The sequence below is a fragment of the Miscanthus floridulus genome, chromosome 8 (assembly GCF_019320115.1).
Source record: "Miscanthus floridulus cultivar M001 chromosome 8, ASM1932011v1, whole genome shotgun sequence".
In the NCBI taxonomy this organism is placed as follows: Eukaryota; Viridiplantae; Streptophyta; class Magnoliopsida; order Poales; family Poaceae; genus Miscanthus; species Miscanthus floridulus.
Window position 1 is genome coordinate 31,002,991 of NC_089587.1, and position 21,214 is coordinate 31,024,204.

Genomic DNA, 21,214 nt, shown 5'->3' on the forward strand with positions numbered 1-21,214 from the left:
CATTTCAATTGATAATGATAATATGCTTATAAAGGATGGTAATGGTACCTCTATGGTTATTATTGCAGAACATCATGCTACTCATACCAAGACTTTGTCTAAATATTGCTCCTAACTTGAGAGGATCCAAAATTATTTGGTACCATCAAAAAGTGGATGATTGATTGTAGGTACCATCGGCATTGGAGGCTTAATTCAATTGATTTTATGTGATCATCATATGTTGAGTCAAGTTATGAAGCCTAGTGCACATCCAAACCCAATACCATGATAATTAAGTGAAGTTCAAATGTGCTATATCATACAAGTGCTATAATTCAAATTGTTGGTAATTCATTGGATATATTTGATAGCCTGCAAATAATTAAGGTAAAGCTTGCTAGATGGATGATCATGAGCTAACCAAGGTATATCTTTTGTTGAACATTTCATTTGGGGTGCATATGAGTTGATTGAGTTGGATAAATATGCAATGTTGCTTGTTATAAGATGATTGAATGGATAATTGCTTAGTAATCAAGTTTGAATTGATTTGTATCGGATAAATTCATGAGATGACTTTTAGTAAGTGAATTGAATGGATATATGTCTTATGTAAGTATTCAAACAAGTTAGTTTTAAGTTTAATTCATATTTGATGAAGTATAGCTCAATAGTTGAAATTTGTCCTATATTGTAAAATCTGAGCTAGCTATGATCTTAGCCATGTTTGAGTGATCAAACGTATTAGATTGGCATAAAAATTGGTGTAACATGCTCTAGACTTGTGATATAAGATTTTGTATAAATTTTATGAAAATTGAATAAGGGATGCTTTGGTTTTGGAATAGATCTTGACAGCTATAGTGCAGCAGTTTTTCAGCATATAGCAGTGGTGGAAGATCTGATTTCTGGCAGTTCATATGAAGTCAAATAAAGCTCAAAATTTTACAGCTGATATACAACTTAGTAAAGCACATCTCCACCAAATTTAGTGGTATTTGGATTTGTATTTTGGGAGATATATATTTTTCTTTAAAGAGTATAGAATCTGTCAGAAAAGTGATAATTATTGGATTGATCAAGAGTCACTTTAATGGAAAGGTCCTCAAGTTGAAAATATATTTATAAGTAATTGAGGCACCTAAGTATGGTTTTGAGATGATCTAAAAGCATAACAAGCAAAGAGTACAAGGCCATTGATTGCGGAAGTATACTTTACACACATATTCGGTACTCAAATTGAAATATCAAGATCAAACTCAAGATGAAGATGAAGTTTAAGTTATAGTAACTATTGGAAATCATTTGGTAGAAAAAAAATAACTTAAATAAGTAGAAAGAAAATGACTTAAAGAAGTAATCAAGGTTACTCATCAAGTTAAGTCCATCACTTAGATCAATCAATCAAGTTTTTCAAGTGAGTGTCAAGAATGGTTCTTAGAGAGAGGTCACTTTTCCCTAGTGTAGGGGCTTGCCACCTATGTGTAGGTAAACCAAGTATGGTACTTGAAAGTCTAACATGGAGTGGTGATCCGAGGAATATTTGAGATGCTTAGTTAAAGCAATCAAAAGGGTTGATTAAGAAAAGCAAGCAACACCCAAAAGAGAGCTAGTCATGACAATTCAAGTGGCATTCCAAATAGTTCTCTCATACAAGCATTGATCAAAAGATGAAGCAAGCCAACCACAATAAGAAAGTATACTTAATCATAAGTGGTATTCATTTCATATGGGTGAAGAATGGAATTCAAAATGGTATCTATTAGTCTTCACCAGACTTATAATTGGACTTTACAGTGCTATTGGAGTAATAAATTGGAATCTATGTGACTATCCTCTACTCCAACATAGCAAAGGTATCATTGTAATGTGCATGATCATTTCATCCTTACTAGTATGTGATTAGTGCATATAGTACATGCTTCATAGGATCATGCATAACAAATGAATGTTTTAAATTCATAGCCTACTACTATTGCTTGAATGATTAATTGATCTAGTGGTTAGTATATGAATTTATTCATGAGCTAGTGAACCCAAGTACTTGATTTAATTTGGATTGCTAACAAGTGACAAGCGCAACATTGGCAAGATAACCCTTATAAGAGATGTGAAGAAGCTTGTCATTGGTTCAAATCGGACTTGAAAGCTTAGACAAATCAATTTAGTTCGAGTCAACTTAGAAGCTCATGATAAGTAAAAAGAGTACAAGCATAAGATAATAATATAAATGGATATCTAGTTTGTTTGTTATAAGTGGTATCTAGACTCAAGTGTTTCATCAAGAATTCACAAGTGATGTCTATATCAACTCACAAGTAATATTCTATAAGTGGTACTCATGAAGATAGTCAATATTCAAGAAATGGTCAAAATTGATAAATCCAACAAGTGGTTCCATACTAGAAAATTCTTTCAAGTGGTATCACATCTACACGTGGTATCAATCATGCAAGACGATGGTTCCACAAGTGATCCTCAACTTTAAGTGATCATCAAAATAAAGAATGCATCCCTCATTTCCAAGAGTTCAAGTTTATGAAATGAATGACCCATGCTATGACATAGGGGAAGGTTTCCACCAACTGGTATCAAGATCAAAGATCCTATGTGTGGTATCTCAAGAAGCCCTATAAGTGATATCTATAAGTGGTATCCACAAGTGGTGTCATTCCAATAATCAAGTGATGTCCATAAAAAATGTAAGATTTAAGCCTCAACCATCTACCCCAAATGCAAACCTTTGCATCAATGAGAAGCACACCTTTTATGGAAATTGATGTCAAAAAGAGAGAGATTGTACAAAGATATGAAAGCTTTGGGAAAGATTGTGAGACAAAGAAGTAGACGTTGGATATGGATATGGACAAAGGGGGAGCAACATCGAAGAATGCAAAAGAATCTAAATTCTTGGACAAAAGAAGCACACAAGTAGGGGGAGCAAGATCATGAACTTTGGTTGATTGCATTTGATATGTGCATATTCTTATGCTCGCTTGAATTGTATAAGCTTTTAAATTCAATATGCATGCTTGTGTGGTGTATGCTAGTTGAACAATTTGATTGATGAAATAAAAACTAGCATGCATAGGATGATAGCTAGACACTTGGTATGCTTTTTAAGTAATGCTAGTATCTTGCTTTTAATGTTGATCTCACGAGGTATGTAGTGATTTTATTTTCAAGTGATATCTAGCTAACCATGGTGCTAAGGATGAACTTAAAAGTGCAACTCCGATTGGTATCACGCTTCAAAGGTTTATTCTATACACCTTAGCATCATTTGGTAGTAATTACTCTCCCACAAATTTCAAATCTATGCATATGTTAGAGCTTCAAACCAAACACTCTAGCACATATGTAGGGAGAGCTAATACTATCATTTCGGGTTTGTGATACTTGTCCAAAATCATTTACATATGGTAAAATTGTTGGGCAAGCAACATGAATCCAAAAGAGCTTAATTTCCATATCTTTATAGAGTTGTCATCAATTACCAAAAAGAAGGAGATTGAAAGGTCTCTGTGTGGTTTTGGTAATTGAGTGATAGCCTAGGTGAACTAATTGTGTTTTATGTGAAATACATAGGTGATTAGTCCACATGTATATGTGTGTGAGCAACATATGCCATGAAGATGAAAATGGCTCGGAGATGTTGCAAAGCTCACATATATGATGATGAAGGAGCTTATTGTACATGAGATATGACATTGAGTCATGTGATCAAGGTAGAGAAGATCAAGACAAGACTTAGCTTGATGGACCGGTTGCAAGCGTAAAGGGCAAGTTGGAGGCTTTGTAGCGATGAACCACGTGGCGGTGAAGCTTGAGCAAGACTTGGCACCGATAAATGAAGGCAACAGTGAAAATCAAGTGAAGTCAAGATCGATGAATCAATATGATCACATGATGATATAAAGTGGATCATATCATTATTGATCGTGTTGGTGCATGTGTTGCATCGACATTGGAGAAGATGAAATGAAATGCGCAAGGCAAGGGTATAACCTAGGGGCATTTCATTTCACCATAATTGTGTAGAGAAGTTTATGACCAGGTTTAGGATAGATGGCCGTACTATCAAGAGAGGCAAACTTATTTACATATCGGTCATCTAGTGCCACTCGAGTGATCTAACTTTGCATCATCGCTAGGATCGAGTGGCATGGCAAGTTGAGTGGCTAATCCTTTGAAAAATGTTTATGAAAAGCTAACACACATACACATGGTAGTGTAGACTTGGTGGTGTTGGCACATTTACAAAGAAGAAGAAGTTGGAGTTGATGTGGATCAACTCGGTGAAGAAACAAAAGCGAAAGGTGATACACATTGTGTTTAGCACTTAGGAGCAAGGGTTCAAAACTTCACCGTCAGAGTGTACAGAAAATATAGGATTTCACAAAGTGCACCGGACACTGCAGTGACCGGATGCTAGGGTCCTACGTTCGAAAAGTGGCAGCAGTGAAGGCATAGGCGTTGATCTTCGATCGAACACTGGGTGGGTGCATCCGGTCTCGCTGACGTGGCAACATAGAGAAGAGGAGAAGGACCGGACGCTGATGTTGCGTCCAATCGTGACCGATCAGACATGTCCGGTCGTAGTTGAGCGTCTCTAGAACCTTACTAGAAGTGACCGGACGCTGGGGTCCTATGTTCGGTAACGCTCAAACTAACACGTCCAGTCATACACTGTGATGTGTCCAGTCGTAACTTAACCATTGAGATCAAGCGCTCAGTATTTGAAGCCTGGGATGACATGGCAGCCATCCGTTGACCAGACACTAGCAGGGTGTGTCCGATCAATCTGATCGGAGCGTCCGGTCATCCTGAAATCTGTCCAGTGAAAGGGTAACAGCTCTATCTATACATGGGGTTATAAATAGGAGCCTTGGTCAGCCTTTGGCGAGTAGCTTGGTAGAGCTAAGCACACTAGAGCCTTGATGGCTTATGTGGTAGTGCTTGGGAGTCCTCTAACTCACTCTAGCTTGATAGTGATTATTCGATTGAGTGAGTAAGCGATTCTAGTGTGATTGCATCATGAGGTTGCATCAAGTGGCACTAGATGATCGAGTTACAGGCCGGTGGTGCTTGTTACTCTTGGAGGTTGCCACCTCCTAGACGGCTTAGTGGTGGTCTCCATTGAAACCCACAAGAAGATTGTGCGGTGCTCTGGAGAAGAACTTTGTGAGGGGCATTATGCTCGCCCTGTGGGAGCCACGAAGAGTAACTCTAGTTGAGCGTGTCATTGCGCTACCCTCACTTTCGAAGTAGGTTCTTGCGGTGCCCGATGTGCGGGCTTGGTAGGTGATGTCAATTAGCCACTGAATCACCAAGTAAGCGGTCGACACAACAGGACGTAGCGTGTTGGCAAGCACGTGAACCTCGGGAGAAAATCACCGTGTCAACATTGTTCTTCCAGTTGGTTTGCATCCTCGTTACACAAGCTTGTAATTACTTTCATATACATTGTGCTTGTGTAGTTGCTCTTATAATTAGTTAGCTTGTGTAGCTTGCTAATTATCTTCTTGCTTGTGTAAGGTAAGTAATTTGTGCTCTATAATTTGGCTTGTGTAGCCTTATTATTGAGCATTGCTAGTGAGCTTAGGTGGCTTTGTGCATTTGCTTACTAGTATGTGTAGGAGCTCCCTCATTGCTTGAAGTACTAGTGGCATAGGTTTATGTGATCTTGCTTCTAGAATTGATTAGATGAGCTCTAGATAGCCCGGCACCTTTGTTACTTAATTAGGATCTTTGCAAGGTGTTAGAGAACATAGATAGAGGGGTATAGTCTTGGCTAGACCGAATGTTTTAATTCTGTATTTATTTTGGTTAATCGGCGTGATTAATTTTAGTAATGACTATTCACCCCTCTCTAGTCACCATCTCGACCCTACACCTACGCCAGCGGACACGCTCCGGTCCTGCGGCCATGCCTTGACCCCACGCCGGTGGACACGCCTAAACCCCGTGCCGATGGACTCACGTTGACCTGCGTCGGCGGCTGTGTCGTTACCCTACACCTCGGTAGCCGTGCCCCAGCCTTGTGTCCTCGGTGGCTACGCCCGCCCGACCGGCCCCGCGCCACGCGTGCCCCTGCGACCAAGCCCGTTGAAGCGTTTTGGGGCAAATCTGCCAGGACCTAGGTTGGGGTCCACTTTTGTCAGATGAAGTTGCAATAAGCTACTTTTTTAAGTCTCTCTGGTTCCATTCCTTTGTGAGGGGAGACAAAAATAGCTTTACTCATGAAGCTATTTTAAAAAAAAGGTACTTGACAAAAAAAAATAGCTTACAACAGCTCATGAAGCGCTCATGAAGTTGTTGTGAGCTGTGCCAAACAGGCGTAATAAACTATAATTTTAAGTAATAATATAGGTTTTTTCAAAACTATAATGTGTATTCCATCCAAACACTTGATCGTGTTTTATAACCAAAGTATTTTATAAAACTATACGGTGTAGATTAGGTAGCAAAATTAAGGGGTTGTTTGGCTCTTGAAACTTTATCTAGCCCCATCATGGTTTTGGGTGGATTAATGACACACAATAAAATGACTAATATGTTGACAAAGTATCTGAGCATGTTTTAAGTATATGAAATGAAGTATTTGATGAATGGCGATCCCCCAAATTATTTGAGATGAGTTGTGGCAAATGAAGTTTCATTGAAGATTTGAATTTTTTATATTCTAAATTTTAGTATAGAAAAATGTTGTACTATTAAGGGAATTCAAAGTCAGTATCTTGCATGTATCTCCATGCTTAAAAGAGAGGCTAACAGACCCTTTGGAATACTAAAAAGTGTTGAGAGAAAATTTTCTGAGCTAACTTGTTTCTACAGACCGAGACATTTTTCTAGATGTCTGGTATTATCTCTAATGTGTAAAAATTTCTCGCTAGGGCTTTCCATGATGAGGACATCACTCCTTCAGATACACCAGCTGATCCACCAACTATTTTGCAAGGTCCAATGGCTAAAGCTCAAATGCGATAATTATACCTAAAGGTGACCTCGTTTTTAAGCAATCATTTCATAGTTTTGTGAATAGATTGCTACCTAATGATGTTATCATGCTGAGAAACATTGGAGAGAATCATAAAGTAAATGGAGAGAAGGTGTGGAGGCTCAGTCCAACTCGAGTTTGAGTCTGCCTCGGCCTCCAGGACCAGCTTATAGTAAAACGGACACCCAGAGCACATACTGACTCTGTTTTTTACGATTCACCTATGCATGGAAAGAAAAATCCATAAGCTAACCAATGGCTTTGGTTTAACATCGAAATTCCATTAGAATTTGCCACGGTGTTGTGTCGTCATCTTTTGGTCTATTTGCGTTGTGTATTGTCTTAGAGCCCGTTAGGGGGGTGCGTCTATGGGGTATCATGCCCCCAAACACTTTATATTGAATCATCATAATCCATGTAAGGGTTTAGGTTTTGCTTTGGATTAATCTATCTTCGAACAATCACTGTCGTCGATTGTTAAACCCCCAAGTTTGAGTGCTTAATTATTCATCTACAATTATCACTTCAACTGAGTTGTGTACTTTCGAATTCTTGCTTGTGTTCTTCATTTTATAGATAGGGATTAACCTTCTTGGTGAAGTAAACCAGATTGTAACATGGTTGATAACTAGAGGAGACGTGATGCTAATGTTGTAGGGTTCATGTCTTTTGATCTGAATCCGGATCGGTGTCACACTCCAACCAAAATGAGAGTTACTCCATCCCCATCATTCTAGATGTCCATAAATGGATTCCAAATGTCAAACCCATTCTCTTGAGTAATTGGAGAATCCTTCGAGGCACCGATTTGAGATTGTTACTCTTAGATTCATGGAATTCTAGCCAACAAGGGGTTGCACATGAGCTCTCGATATATGATTAAGCATCGGGAAGTTTGTATTACCCCGACGATTCTAGTGAGAATGTAAGATCTCTCAAGCTTGACCTTTGTGGTTAGTTTGATAAGAGGGTAGTGTTGAAAGAGATCCAAGTCATTGTGGATTCCTCAACAATGAGGACGTAGGCATTCCTTTATGGGTTGGTCGACCTCAGTTAAGTCATGTGTCTCTTGAGTTCTTATGTTCATCTTGTTCTTATTGATTTGTACATTATTTGTGGGATCTTTGTTAGAGTATCTTTTAGTGCAGGAATCTCAGGAGAGACATTTCTACACATCTTCTATTGGCTAATAGCGCATACAAACCTTGGGGATAAATCTCGTGTCTTTCTCTATCCTATTTTGGTTTGATGACTTCACTTTGTGATCTACATTCATATCTATTGCTTGTGTGTGGTAGTTGCTTGTAGTTGTAGCCCTTCAGCTTAGTTGTAGTTTTAGTTAGTTGATGAGTCGCTAGTTTAGTGGCTTCTCTTGTTTAGCTAGCTAGAGAAGCCTTGTTTAGTTGCTAGCCTTGTATTGTGTAGGGGTTTGTATTGGGTGACATAGAGCTAGGCAAAGTTGTGGCTATTAGGCTTTGTTATTTTACTAATATTTGCTCTAGTGGTTGAGTTTGTAGAATTTTTTTTCATAGGCTATTCCCCACCCCCTTTGACCATCTAGATCCTTTCACCTAGTTCGCTCACACCGCCTGGCCGGTCCTAGAAGCTGATAGGACAAGAAACCCCTTCCCCTGCTGCCGACAACCTGTGGCGGGAAGCAAGACCAACAGTTCGATCCTTGGCTCTTAATGGGACCTTGGTCAACTTGCCTGACAACGTTAGGTAAAAGGAGTAACGCTTTCCCATGTCATGGGGGGCCCATAAAACCTGCCAGGAAAATATAAAAGTAGGAGCTCTGATACAAGGGTCTTTGTTGGAGTTGCTCCAAACCAAAACTCATCTAGCCTAGCACCATTAACTAGCATGTAGTCCCATAGAACGTGGCCCATGTGTCATAGGCTGTGTTTGGTAGAGATTTTCAGTCAACTCTCCAAGCTATTATGCGCATAATTTAACCAAACGGCTAAAAAGCAAATTGTTTCACTGTTGAAGTCGGAGGAAAACCGTGACACAAAACAAGGGTGGCGAGTAAAGCTGAAAAGAGTAGTTTCTACGAGCTCTTTGACCTTAATATGTACTCTTATAAAGCTAAACTGCACTAGATTTTTTATCTCTCCATGCATGATGTCCATATCATTCTTCACTAATTGTCCCACTAACTTACAATCTTTTTATGAAGCTATCTATGTCATCCCTTATTAATTACAAAAAATATCCACATCATCTCTATTATGTGCAATACTTTTAATCTTTAATCTAATTAACATAAAATCATCTACATATGCTATTTATTTCATCACCTATTCTTCTATAATACGATCAAATAATTTATTATTTTTCTTCTATTAGCTTACCGATTTTTTACCAGATCCGATATAATAAAATAACATGCAAGTCAAATATATATACACAGTATATAAACTATCATATAGTACTGCTATATATAAAACATAATTATTTTTTAAAAAATCCCGCGACAACACGCGGGTATGCTTCTAGTATACTTGAAAAAGCAGTTTTACTAAGCATTTTTTTATAAAATAGCTTAAACTCTATTAGTAAAGTTGTTTAGGATGGGCCGGTGAAGTAGAGCTGCAGGGGCCTAGAATGACTGACAATAGTACAATGTGCAGCTGAGAGTGGACTACTGAACTGTGACCTCCCACCTCCCAAAGAGAAAGCACGGAAAAAAGAAAACAAATAGCCGGAGCCGCGACTCATCGGCCATGGCGAAGCCGGCTGCGGCGGCGAGGAAGCCCTCTGCGGCGTCGACCGTCGCACTGACACTGGCTCTGGCCCTGGCCTCGGCTGGCCTCCTCTTCCTCCTACTCTACCTCTCTCCCTCCTCCCCGTCCCCCACCCCGCACCCGCACCGCCGCCTCCGCCTCCGCGCCCGTGCGCACGCGCACCACCACCAGATCCCATTCGATCCTGTCGTCGCGGACATCGAGCGACGCCTCGAAGACCGCGAGTGGGAGCGCCTCGCCGCCGCGGGGCTGCACGCGCCGGGCATGGAGGCGGCGCCGGTCCCGGAGGATCTCACCGACGGCGAGGCCGACGCCGACGAGGACTACATCAACGACGCCGCGCGCTTCAACGTCACGCTTCGCGTGGAGGCGCTGTTCCCAAAGATCGACGCCGACCCTGCCGATGGCGCCGTCACGGGCGCCGAGCTGGCCGCGTGGAACCTCGCGAATGCGCGGCGGGAGGTGCTGCACCGCACCGCCCGGGAGCTCGAGCTGCACGACCGCGATCACGACGGCCGCGTCGCCTTCGGCGAGTACGAGCGGCCCAGCTGGGCCTGGCGTTTCGACGGTATGTACATATATGTATGTACGATTCCAGCTGTTTATGTTTGATTCTTCAATGAGGTTTGGATCCTTGCACTAAATTTGGAAGATCGTTGGATACTCGTAATCCAGCAATGACAGCTGGTAGGTAAGCTCTGATCTTGGTGCCAAGATTTGTTTGACCACGTCCTGTTGCTGGATTTGGGGATTCATATGCTGATTTTTAGGCTGCATTGTGATGTTAAATCATTTTACTTTTACCTAACGGAAATGTTGTTATGTAAATAACCCGTCTTTGCTAGTCCATTTGCCATGTATACTTCCCGTCTTTGCTAGTCCATTTGCCATGTATACTTCGGCCACCTTGAAGCCAAGCAATTGAACTTTCATGTTATAACTGATGTTTTAGACTTTTAGTAAGATATCCTGGAAATCCTTTCACTGTAATTTTGCTTACATGTAATGCTTCAAATTGACCATTTTTCAAATAAAATGAATGAGGTCTGCTGCCTGTAGTTCTAAGAAACGTGGATCCTTTTCCGAGGCCCCTATGCCTGAATTATACTCCCTCCGCTCCAAATTATAAGACGTTTTGGTTTTTCTAGATACATTAGTTTTACTATGTATCTAGACATAGTGAATATCTAAGTTCATAGCAAAAGCTATGTATCTAGAAAAGCCAAAACGTCTTATAATTGGGAATGGAGGGAGTTGCAAATATGTATATATTTTTTAATTTTAATCCCTACTCTTCAATTGGGAGCTACACCATGTGTGGCAACTGGGAACCTTTATAGTCTCCAGTGATGTAAACATATGCCTTTTTTGTCAATTGTCACTAGTATTTTTCCTTGAAACTGTAATTATGATTTGTATGCTCATATAAATGTTACTCCAGATCAGTGCCTATGTAGTGGCATGACATAAGCTGCAAGTGATATTGCTACCGAGTTGGGAGTTCTGATAATTTTCCAATATACCTGAATTGTGCATTTTACGTGTATTCGTGGTGTCAACTAATAGACGTTGAACTTCCAGGTTTCCATATGTGTTGAACAAAGATTCAATAAATACATAACAGCTTGAATAGTTGTCAACTAGTCACATGGATTGACCAAGTTGTATACATTACATGGGATGAAAAAGTTTAGATGTGCATGCCTACCAATCTCATAGAAAATAGTCCCATTTATGTACGGATCATAACTAAGCAAGAAATGGTATCACATACATACCTTAGTGATTTCTGCACTAAGCCTCGTCTATGTCCAGATCATAACTCAACTAATGATGGAGTGGGATGGTGGAAGGAGGAGCATTTTAGTGCTGCAGATATGGATGGTGATGGCTTTCTAAATCTTACTGAGTTTAATGAGTATAACTTCTTCTCTGACCATGCATTTTCTAAACCCCTTATTTTCTTATCCAACATTTATTAGTTTGCCTTTCTGCCTGCAGCTTTTTACATCCAGCTGATACAACCAACCCAAAGCTAATACATTGGTTGTGCAAAGAAGAAGTCAGGTACAAGTTTTCCCTCTAAACTTTTCCGTTACATGTTTGTATTCGAGTCCATTGTCTTGCCTTATCTTAGCAGTATTATTTCAGTTCTGTTCAAGGACAACAATGATGGAAAAGTTTATTTTTTCCCCCCTCTATTTTAATGGAACCAAATTAGATGTTCCCTTACTAGAATTAAAGATTATAACAATAGCTATAAAAAAAGGGCAGACCCAGCGCCGGAGGCTCCCACATGAGTGGGGTCTGGGGAAGGGATAAACCGAGACAAGCCTTTCCCCCGCAAAATCTGCGGAGAGGCTGCTTCGAACCCACGACCTGGTGACTCAGTGAGACAGCTCTCACCACTGCACCAGGCCTGCCCTTCATAACAATAGCTATAAATAAAAGAATAATAATTCTGGGGTGCTCTGCTTACCAGTTGCCACACATGGTTTGTTCCATGATTGTAAATTATGTGTGACAATAACTGACTAGCCAAGCACCACAAGCAACTAAGGAAGAAACAGAGTTGACTAAGCAATTCATGTGAGGTTTAGCACTAATTTGATAACTATAATCATCCACAAATTTAGGGTAGTTAACTGTGATTGAGTTTGTCCATTTGGTTAATAACCTGATGCATTAACAACAAATCGCTTCCTGTGCTATTCTATGTTTACAAAAAGAAAAAATCAAATCAAATTCTACATGGTACATATAATCAAGGAATTCATATTTGGATTCTCGTTGACTATTTAATTCTTCCCATTTCTCATATTGTGATGTTGATACCACATAAGCATGTATTGGCTGCCAAGTCACATAGTGTTTAGTGGAGCACACAGCCAGATCAGAATATGGCTACATATTTCAGATGCTTTATATGGCATTGTTAAAATCTTAAATTTTTTATATTCATTTTGTCAACTATGTCAAATGGCTGCCTAATGCCACGAGCTTTATTTGGAAATTCCGGGTAGTCAAACTAGGCTCTGGGTTATGCTGTTTCTTACTGGGTTCGATGCCATTTTTGGATGTAAATGCAATAAGTATAACATTTCTGAAGATGTGGCTGATATCTTTTTTTAAGAATCATAAATTCCACAAAGCTACACTGGCATCCAATCAAAATCAAGCTAACTTCATGCGTCAATTTTGGACTGTCCAAACTATTTGTAATGGCATACCATCTAGTACCAATGCAGGTTAATCTGATTGAAATGGATGGTTTTTATTAATTCTGCCAGAATTATGTTGCTGTTTGAGCTGCACAGCTGGCTATTATAAGATATTATTTTAAGATGAATTGTGTTGACTATTTAGGGAAAGAGATAAAGACAACGATGGAAAGCTCAATTTCCAAGAGTTCTTCAGTGGAATATTTTATTCAATTCGACACTATGATGAGGAAGGCATAACAGATGACACTGGTGGCTCTGATGCACCAGCTAAAAATTCATTTTCACACCTTGATCTGGATAATGATGGGTAAATATTACAATTTTGTAGTTTGGGACTTAAAGGCTTTGTTGTTGTTGTTGTTGTTTCAGTGTTTTATAAGTTGTTTCTATGCATTTAAGGAAGATCCTCTCTGACTGACATAGGAGGCTTTTCCCCATTTTGAAGGCTGTTGTCAGCTGATGAGCTAAAGCCTATAATTGATAATCTGCATCCGTCGGAACACTTCTATGCCAAGCAACAAGCTGACTATGTAATATCTCAGGTAACAGCCGGCTGCATCTTGCTTTACTTATAGGATAAGTTGATATTCCTTCGTCTCTAATTCCGTCATTATGCACTATGGATTCTGGACTTAAATTTTTTCTAGTGTTTGGGAACAGCTTGATCTTATTTATCATGATAAGCTTCACTTTGTGCTGAAGAATAAATCTTCTAGCATATTATGTTTTTCTTGGTAGACTCGATAACTTTTACTTGCTAATAACCCTTTTCTACAACTATGTAGGCTGACACAAACAAAGATGGACAGTTGAGCATGAACGAGATGATCGAGAACCCCTATGTCTTTTACAATGCTTTATTCACAGAAGATGATTACGGCTTTCATGACGAGCTCCGTTAGTTCCTTAGTCAAGTAAGGGCACAAACTTGTACTCTGTTCTGCTTTCTGCATTTGCCAGCTTTCATTTGTTCACAACTTTGCATACTGTAGCAGCACAAAGCTGTATGGAATCACCACTGTAGGAAGTCGGAAGACTGTTATATGCACTGCTCAGATCATTTCATGGCCTGTCTGAATTCATCCACCATTTGATGGTACATCACTTGACCTACCTCTTAGATTTAAGCCCTGGATATTTATAACCTGGCGATTTTTGTTTCTTGGTAGGTGATTCCATGTAAAAAGAAGCATGTTTTTAGATGCACCTGTTCTAGAAGCTTATGTGTTCTTTTGTAGTCTTTAGCTATTTTCTAGTTTGTTTTTTAATCATATATGTACGGTGAGGATGTGAGTGAGTTTTGGTTCTTTCATTTTTTGATATGAAAACTAGCTTCTTCCAGAATCACAATTTGTAAACCATACAAAACCAGGAAGTTGTTACTGTAAGCCATGCAATGTTCGCTTGAACTTATCAGGCTTATCAGTCATGGTACAATATTTTTTTCTCACAACAAATCTGCGAACAGTACTTCTAATCTTCTATATTAATATAATTAACATATATTGAGTACTTTATCTGTAAAGATTGTGCAAATCTCGTGAAATCTGCCAAATTCATGTTTCGCCCGTACAACATACAAATTCTTCTTCTGAAGTTGTATCTGCAATACGCCAACACCTTTACCGGCTGTTCAATACGTGCAATCTTCTTCATCATCTCTCTCTCTATATATATATCTATCCTATATATATACTCAATATATGTTAAAGATTAGAAGTACAAATTACACACAAGAAGACACGCCGTGGCACCATCACGGATGCAGTTCCACACGTGACCCCAAGCAAGCCAAGCCAGTGCCAGTCTCAGCCCCTCCTGATGGCCCTGAGCTTGACGCCGTGGCGGAAGGCAAGGACGAGGTCGAAGTCGAACTGGATGGGCGACTCCATGGCCGGCGAGTGTCGGAATGTGTACCGGCGGTAGAGCTCGACCACGGCGAGCTTCACCTGTTGCAGCGCGAACTTGTGCCCGATGCACGCCCTCGGCCCGACGCCGAAGGGGATGTGCGCGTACGGGTGGCGCGTCCGCTCCTCCTCCGCCTCCGGCGCGAACCGCTCGGGCCGGAACTCCTCCGGGTCCGGGAACTGCGCCGAGTCCCGGGCCAGCACCCCCGGCGCCAGCCACACGTACGCGCCCTGCCGTGCAAAAGCAAAACCTTCGTTACGTTTGTTTGCCGCAAGCGATCGAACTGGCAGACAGCATGCAGCTTGCTCAGATCGCCGGCGGCGCCGCGCGCAGCGTTACCTTTGGGAGGACGTAGCCGCCAATCTCCACGCGCTTGGAGGTCTGCCTGGCGATGAGCGGCGAGACGAGGTGGAACCGCATGGCCTCCTTGATGACCTGGTCGAGGTAGGGGAACCTGCTCTGGAGCTCATCGGCGTCCGGCGTGCGTCCGTCGCGCGGCGCGAAGCCGTCCACCTCCCGGAGCAACTTCTCCTCGACGCGCGGGTGGCACGACACCAGGTACACCACCGACGACAGCGTGAACGCCGTCGTCTTCGTGCCGGCGATGAGGTGCTCGTACGCCAGCGCGCGGACGTGCTTGTCCGCCAGCGCGAAGTCCTTCGCGCCGCCGTTCTCCATCGCGTCCAGCAGCGCCGCGATGAAGTCCAGCGGGGCGGCGCCGTCGCCGCCACGCCGACGCGTGGCCCGATCTCGCCGCCGGCCGGCTATGATCGCGTCGATGCGGGAGCACAGCCGGCGCTCGTTCTCGTTCATCTTGTAGTCTGCCGTGCCGGGCACCCGCCGTAGCAGCCGCTTGCACGGCGTCTGGACGCACGGGAGGAAGAGCCCAAGGATGGTGGACAGCGAGCTCGACAGGTCCATCTTGACGAACTCCATGGACCGCTTGTACTCCTTGAGGAACTCCCTGACGTTGTCGTCGCCCTCACCGTCGCCGCCTTCGGTCTCGCCGGTGGCGGCGGTATTCTTCGACAGGCCGAACTCGATGCCGAAGGCCGTCTTGCCGATGATGTCGATGGCCATCCGGAGCGAGAGTTGGCAGAAGGGGATGCAGTCCTGGTCCGGGCAGCCGGCGATGTTGGCCACCAGTATGTCCACATACGACTGCATCACTGGAATGAGCCCGGCAAGCCGCGCAGGCTGGTAGAGCGGGACCACTGTGCTCCTCATCGCCGACCATGTTGAGTCCCTGACATCATATGAGTAAGCTCACTGCCTCAATCAACAAAATTCATGCAAATTTCAGACAACAAAATTTTTCCATGCCTTCCCTATCTGAACTGAACATTCCGGTCTACCTGCATCTAGTTAATGTTTCTAACTTCCAAACTACTAGTCAGTTCATTCGGTTCAACAGCAACTAGCAGCACCTGGTGAGGAAGAGGGCGTCCTGGTGCAGGGAACCGATTGATGGCGGTGGGGTACTCCGATTGCGGATGTCCTTGAACTTCTTGATGCCAACCTCCTTGCACAGCTCGGCATTGGCCACGATCACCAGTGGCTGCCTTCCCATGTGGAACCTGCGCATGGTGGCCATGGTAACTTCTCCCTCTATGCATTAGATCTGTAGAGCCTTTAATTAGTCACGAGGATTACCTGAAGATTGGACCATACTCCTTTGCAATTGCACTGAAAACATCTGGCCCATTCTTGCCAAGAAGGTGAAGATGGCCTATGGGGAATCTGGTTGGAGGCCCTGGGACTCTCCTCACACTCCACAAGGGTGCATAGAAGTATATCAGAAATGCGCTGAACAGGGACAGAAAAGATACGAGCACCAGAACAGGTACGCTTTGGTGAGAAACAGCGCCAACTGTGAGTGCAATCTCCATGAGAGAAGCTTGGACACTGGCAAGTGTGGAAGAGAGGAGCTGCCTAGTTACTCAGAGTTTTGGTGTCCCACTGATGCTTCTCGTGCCAATTTATAAAGGGCGAGGAGAATAGCATCCGATGTTGTCCTCATGTTTGTAGTCACCAGATCATGCTGTTCCAGACGATCTGCACCATACGATCAATACTATCAGCGGAATCACATGCTGCGTATGACGACACATCAGCAGATACCAATCCAGAGGTTTTGTCACAACATGTCAATCAACGTTATCGTCCTCTGATTTTTCATTCCTGTGAACAATTCTATAATGCATTATGAACCACGGATTGTCTACAGCAATTATTTACATACGGTGGCTATTTTACTCCTGATTTACTGTTTTTTTAATCTTTGCCAATGCTTGATTAATTAACCTTTTCTTGTAATTCAGTTCATATATACACAGTTCTGTTGCATAATCAAAGTTCTAAACACTGCAGGGAATTAGAAAATGGATTTTACTGCACGCACTGTTAGTCTGAAAGGGTCACAGGAGCAACTGCAGCTATTTAGGCCAGCAGAAGAACCTGCTCACAATTTTATTACATTTATAACCTAATAATAGTAAAAGACTTGTGAGTGAAAAAGCAGAAAAAAGTAAAAAAAAAATGTATGCATGTGTCGGCATACAAATCAATGATTTGTTTCAGGACTGAATTCACCTAAGTAAGCCATACCAATTGAATTCTATTCAAAATTATGAACCTGCAGCAAGCATATGCACAGACAGCACAAACAGAAGAAAGCACTAAGTTCTGGAGTTCTCCTCACATCATTTTCTCATGGAAATTGGGTCTGGTAATGGACTAGTCACTTCAGACACATTGTAAAGCACATGTCGCAATGACATTGGTCACACGATGGCGACAGTAACAAATCGCATTGAATCGAATTGACCAGAGCGATGCACTGATTTAGGCACTGTAATGTGTCCGAGAGATTCACACCATCTATTTCATGTGTTGGCCAATTGCAATCAAAATTGCTGTCTGATTAATCAGTATATGAATGGAATAAACTTTCAAAGGATCTCCAGATTCCATGTAGGCTAGTATTGACACTACGATTCTGACAAAACAGAATTGACACCACCATACTAGACTGGCAGGTATCTTTCAATCTTTTTTTTTTCTTGCTATGAGTTTGTACACTACAAAGTTCCCAACCCATCAGCTGAACAAACAACAGCTGTAAACCTGAAATTAACTGGCTGTCCATGAATCGTGACATGATAAATTTCCTATTTACTAAAAAGTCAAAACTATGCTAGATGACAGCTACTGTTCGATGAAACAGTATGTTCTATTCGGCTTAAAAAATCACCCTGATGATTATGATGATGGATAATAATATAACAATAGAACTGTTAAATTGGGTGAATCCAAGATCAAATTTCTCCACTATGGCCTACAATTCCAAAAAGGATCGTTCGCATTCTTTGGATATTTGTTGCAAGGTTGACATTATTTCTCTCTCTCTTTTTTTTAACGGGAAATACAGCAGGGGAGGTCCCCACTGTAGAGTTTATTAAAACCAAAACAAACCACTGTACAAAAGGGAAAACTGTACAATGAAGACGGGAGAAAGAGAAGAGGCCCGAGCGGGGCCGAGGAGCAAACTAGCCAAAGAGGTCTAAAATGAGAAGAAAAACTGGTCAGTTAGAAATACAAAGTCTATGAGCTTAGAACCTGGCTTCATTTAAGAAGTCTTGCCTCCAAGAGCTAAAGGAGGGACGCCCACTGTCGAAGATAAAATTGTTGCTGTGAGACCTTTCTCCAAGGTGGTTAGTTCGATGAATCCATGGCATCTTACAATGACAACATGGCCCTTCCACACTGATCTTTCTAACCTAGTGCGTGTTTAGTTCGCGAAATTTAGAAATTTGACTACTGTAGCACTTTCGTTTTTATTTAACAATTAGTGTTCAATCATGGACTAATTAGGTTCAAAACGTTCGTCTCGCGATTTCCAACCAAACTGTACAATTAGTTTTTTTCGTCTACATTTAATGCTCCATGCACATATCGCAAGATTCGATGTAATAGCTACTATAGCACTTTTTGAAAAACTTTTTGAGAACTAAACACAGCCCTAGAAGGATCTCGCTTGGACTGGGTACATGTACACTCTTTCTTTAATGATGTCAGTCTTTAGACTTCATGTTCTTTAACTTTTTGACAGGGGCCTCGTTTAGATTGCAAGTTTTTTCACTCTCTCTTCATCATATTAAATCTTTGGACACATGCATGGAGTATTAAATGTAGATAAAAAAATTAACTAATTATACAGTTTGATTGTAAATTATGAGACGAATCTTTTGAGCCTATTTAGGCCATGATTGGACAATAATTATCAAATATAAATGAAAGTGCTACAGTGCTAAATACTGATTCCTAACCTCAATCTAAACAAGGCCATGGAAACGATCATTGATTGCGCCAATACTATGCTGTGGGTGGCTAAGGAGGTGCTGTCATCCTATCGAAGAAGTGATGGTACAGGTGATCAGGTGGAGATTGAAGAATATCAAGAGGGGGAAGATCACAATGCTTGAAGAGTTGTTGAGGACGTCAGGCATTTGGAAGACCTAGTGTTTTCTTTTGTTTCGTGATAGTTGTTGCAATACATTGGCCCGGAGGTTTCTCGAACGTTAGTTTGAACGTTTTGTCTTCTGTGGATGAAGTTGGGTTATGGTTTTGGTTTCACAGTGAGGGCAGGCTGGGTTCTGAGGCAGAGTACCACTCAAGGTGCCTGTTTAGTTTCCAAAATTTTACAAAATTTTTCAAGATTTTCCGTCACATCGAATCTTTGGACGCATGCATGAAGCATTAAATATAAATAAAAAATAAAACTAATTACATAGTTTAGATGAAATTTACGAGACGAATCTTTTAAGCCTAATTAGACTATGATTGGATACTAATTGCCAAATAACAATGAAAGTGCTACAGTACCATTTCCTAAAAAAATTCGCCAACTCAACAAGGCCATGGTGTAGCACAGGGAGCTGTTGGTCTTGGTGCTGTCTTTTCTTTGTTGCTTCCATAACGCTTGTATTTCCTTTTTCTGAATGGAAATGGGGTTTGCCTCAGGTAAAAAAAATGTTCTTTAATTTTTAATTAGAGGGGGTTCCTAGAATTACCATTGTGTCTACTTTCTTTCAATTACAATAAATTTTGGTTAGGTCCATCAAATTTAAAAAGTTGATTTGATTTTTTGTTTCCTAAAGGACATTTTAGCTTTGTGGTTGCAAAAGATTGAAGCTCCTTTTCCAACACATGTAGGTACCAGTACAATTCAAATTAATAGTTCATTAATGTGAGCTTATGTATTCTATTGTTCCTCTCTGCTGGATTAGTTTCCATCAGAGCTATGTTTCACCACTTTCATAAACCATCAAAATGTAAGGTTTGACAAAACACATAGGCTCTAGGTACATTTAAGGTTAAGTGCAGAACTATGCAGTCAAGAAGACGAAGATGGAGAAAATTATTGAGCATAGAAAGAACAAGACCTTTCAGAAGTTGCTCCACCCTTCTCATTTCTCGAGGTAACTATCAACCCTAGAAACTTCATACGACATACTGGAGATTATGTATTTGCTGAAAAAAAACAAGCCGAAACACTGTTTCGGCCGAAAAAACAAACTAAAAAAGACTGATTATAAGAGAAGCGAACATGACCATTATTGCAACTATAATTTCACCCTTGTTTAATTTTATAAACACAGATGGCATGCATCAGTTACTACAACTGATGAGGCCTAGTTTAGTTCCTTAAAATTTTCACCCCAAACTATCACATCGAATCTTGCGACACATGCATGGAGTATTAAATATAGACGAAAAAAGCTAATTGCACAGTTTGGTTGGAAATCGCGGTTTAAGACTAATTAGTCATATGTGCTACAGTAACTAACATACGCTAATGGCAGATTAATTAGGCTTAATAAATTCGTCTCGCAGTTTCCAAACGAGCTATGTAATTAGTTTTTTTATTAGTATCCAAAAACCCCTTCCAATATCTCCCGAAATATCCGATGTGATATCAAAAATTTTTATTTCACTAACTGCACAGCCTGAGTACTTACCGGAAAGCCTGACAGAAGATATTTCGTAGGCTGATAGGCTGTACCAATATCCTCGAATATTCTTGGACCCGCCAAAGTCAGAAATGTACCCCCAGCTACACAGTTTATCCCATTGGAAAATGTGAGTGATTGTTTAGTTTTCAAAAAGTTTTCTAAAAAGTGCTACAGTAGTCATCACATCGATCTTACGATACGTGTATAGAGCATTAAATATAGACGAAAAAAAATTAATTGCACAGTTTGGTTGAAAATTACGAGACGAACGTTTTGAGTCTAATTAGTTCATGATCCAACACTAATTGCTAAATAAAAAATACACGGACCACCAAAAGT

The 21,214-nt window shown here is 41.1% G+C and overlaps 2 protein-coding genes across 7 annotated transcripts; one reads left to right on the forward strand and one right to left on the reverse strand.

Annotated features, from left to right (window-relative positions):
• Positions 1 to 9,621: 9,621 nt before the first annotated feature.
• On the forward strand, positions 9,622 to 14,362 carry LOC136476099 (uncharacterized). Of its 6 annotated transcripts, none has more exons than XR_010763425.1 (8): positions 9,622 to 10,297; positions 11,545 to 11,647; positions 11,731 to 11,796; positions 13,096 to 13,260; positions 13,399 to 13,495; positions 13,739 to 13,867; positions 13,946 to 14,049; positions 14,123 to 14,362. XR_010763425.1 is itself a non-coding variant. In XM_066473787.1 (7 exons), exons 1-6 carry the CDS (start codon positions 9,709 to 9,711, stop codon positions 13,853 to 13,855), a joined length of 1,137 nt encoding a protein of 378 aa, XP_066329884.1. In that variant the 5' UTR covers positions 9,622 to 9,708; the 3' UTR covers positions 13,856 to 13,867; positions 13,946 to 14,362. The 6 variants fall into 6 exon arrangements, 3 of the variants coding, with proteins under 3 accessions (XP_066329884.1, XP_066329885.1, XP_066329886.1); XR_010763426.1 differs by having other exon boundaries at positions 13,949 to 14,049; XM_066473787.1 differs by having other exon boundaries at positions 13,946 to 14,362.
• Positions 14,363 to 14,489: 127 nt separating this feature from the next.
• Positions 14,490 to 17,045, reverse strand: LOC136476098 (cytochrome P450 711A1-like). The gene is made up of 4 exons (XM_066473786.1): positions 16,515 to 17,045; positions 16,289 to 16,438; positions 15,201 to 16,107; positions 14,490 to 15,091 (listed from the first exon to the last, which is right to left on the reverse strand). Exons 1-4 carry the CDS (start codon positions 16,748 to 16,750, stop codon positions 14,762 to 14,764), a joined length of 1,623 nt encoding a protein of 540 aa, XP_066329883.1. The 5' UTR covers positions 16,751 to 17,045; the 3' UTR covers positions 14,490 to 14,761.
• Between the last annotated feature and the right edge of the window lie 4,169 nt (positions 17,046 to 21,214).

Excerpts from the sequence above, each read along its gene's own strand:
- LOC136476099 (XM_066473787.1), top strand. The coding sequence starts at position 9,709 with ATGGCGAAGCCGGCTGCGGCGGCGAGGAAGCCCTCTGCGGCGTCGACC. Across the intron at positions 10,298-11,544 it reads CTGGGCCTGGCGTTTCGACG|ATCATAACTCAACTAATGAT; the intron begins GTATGTACATAT and ends GTCTATGTCCAG. Across the intron at positions 11,797-13,095 it reads TTGTGCAAAGAAGAAGTCAG|GGAAAGAGATAAAGACAACG; the intron begins GTACAAGTTTTC and ends TTGACTATTTAG.
- LOC136476098 (XM_066473786.1), bottom strand. The coding sequence starts at position 16,750 with ATGGAGATTGCACTCACAGTTGGCGCTGTTTCTCACCAAAGCGTACCT. Across the intron at positions 16,108-16,288 it reads GACGCCCTCTTCCTCACCAG|GGACTCAACATGGTCGGCGA; the intron begins GTGCTGCTAGTT and ends ATATGATGTCAG. Across the intron at positions 15,092-15,200 it reads GCGGCTACGTCCTCCCAAAG|GGCGCGTACGTGTGGCTGGC; the intron begins GTAACGCTGCGC and ends TTTGCACGGCAG.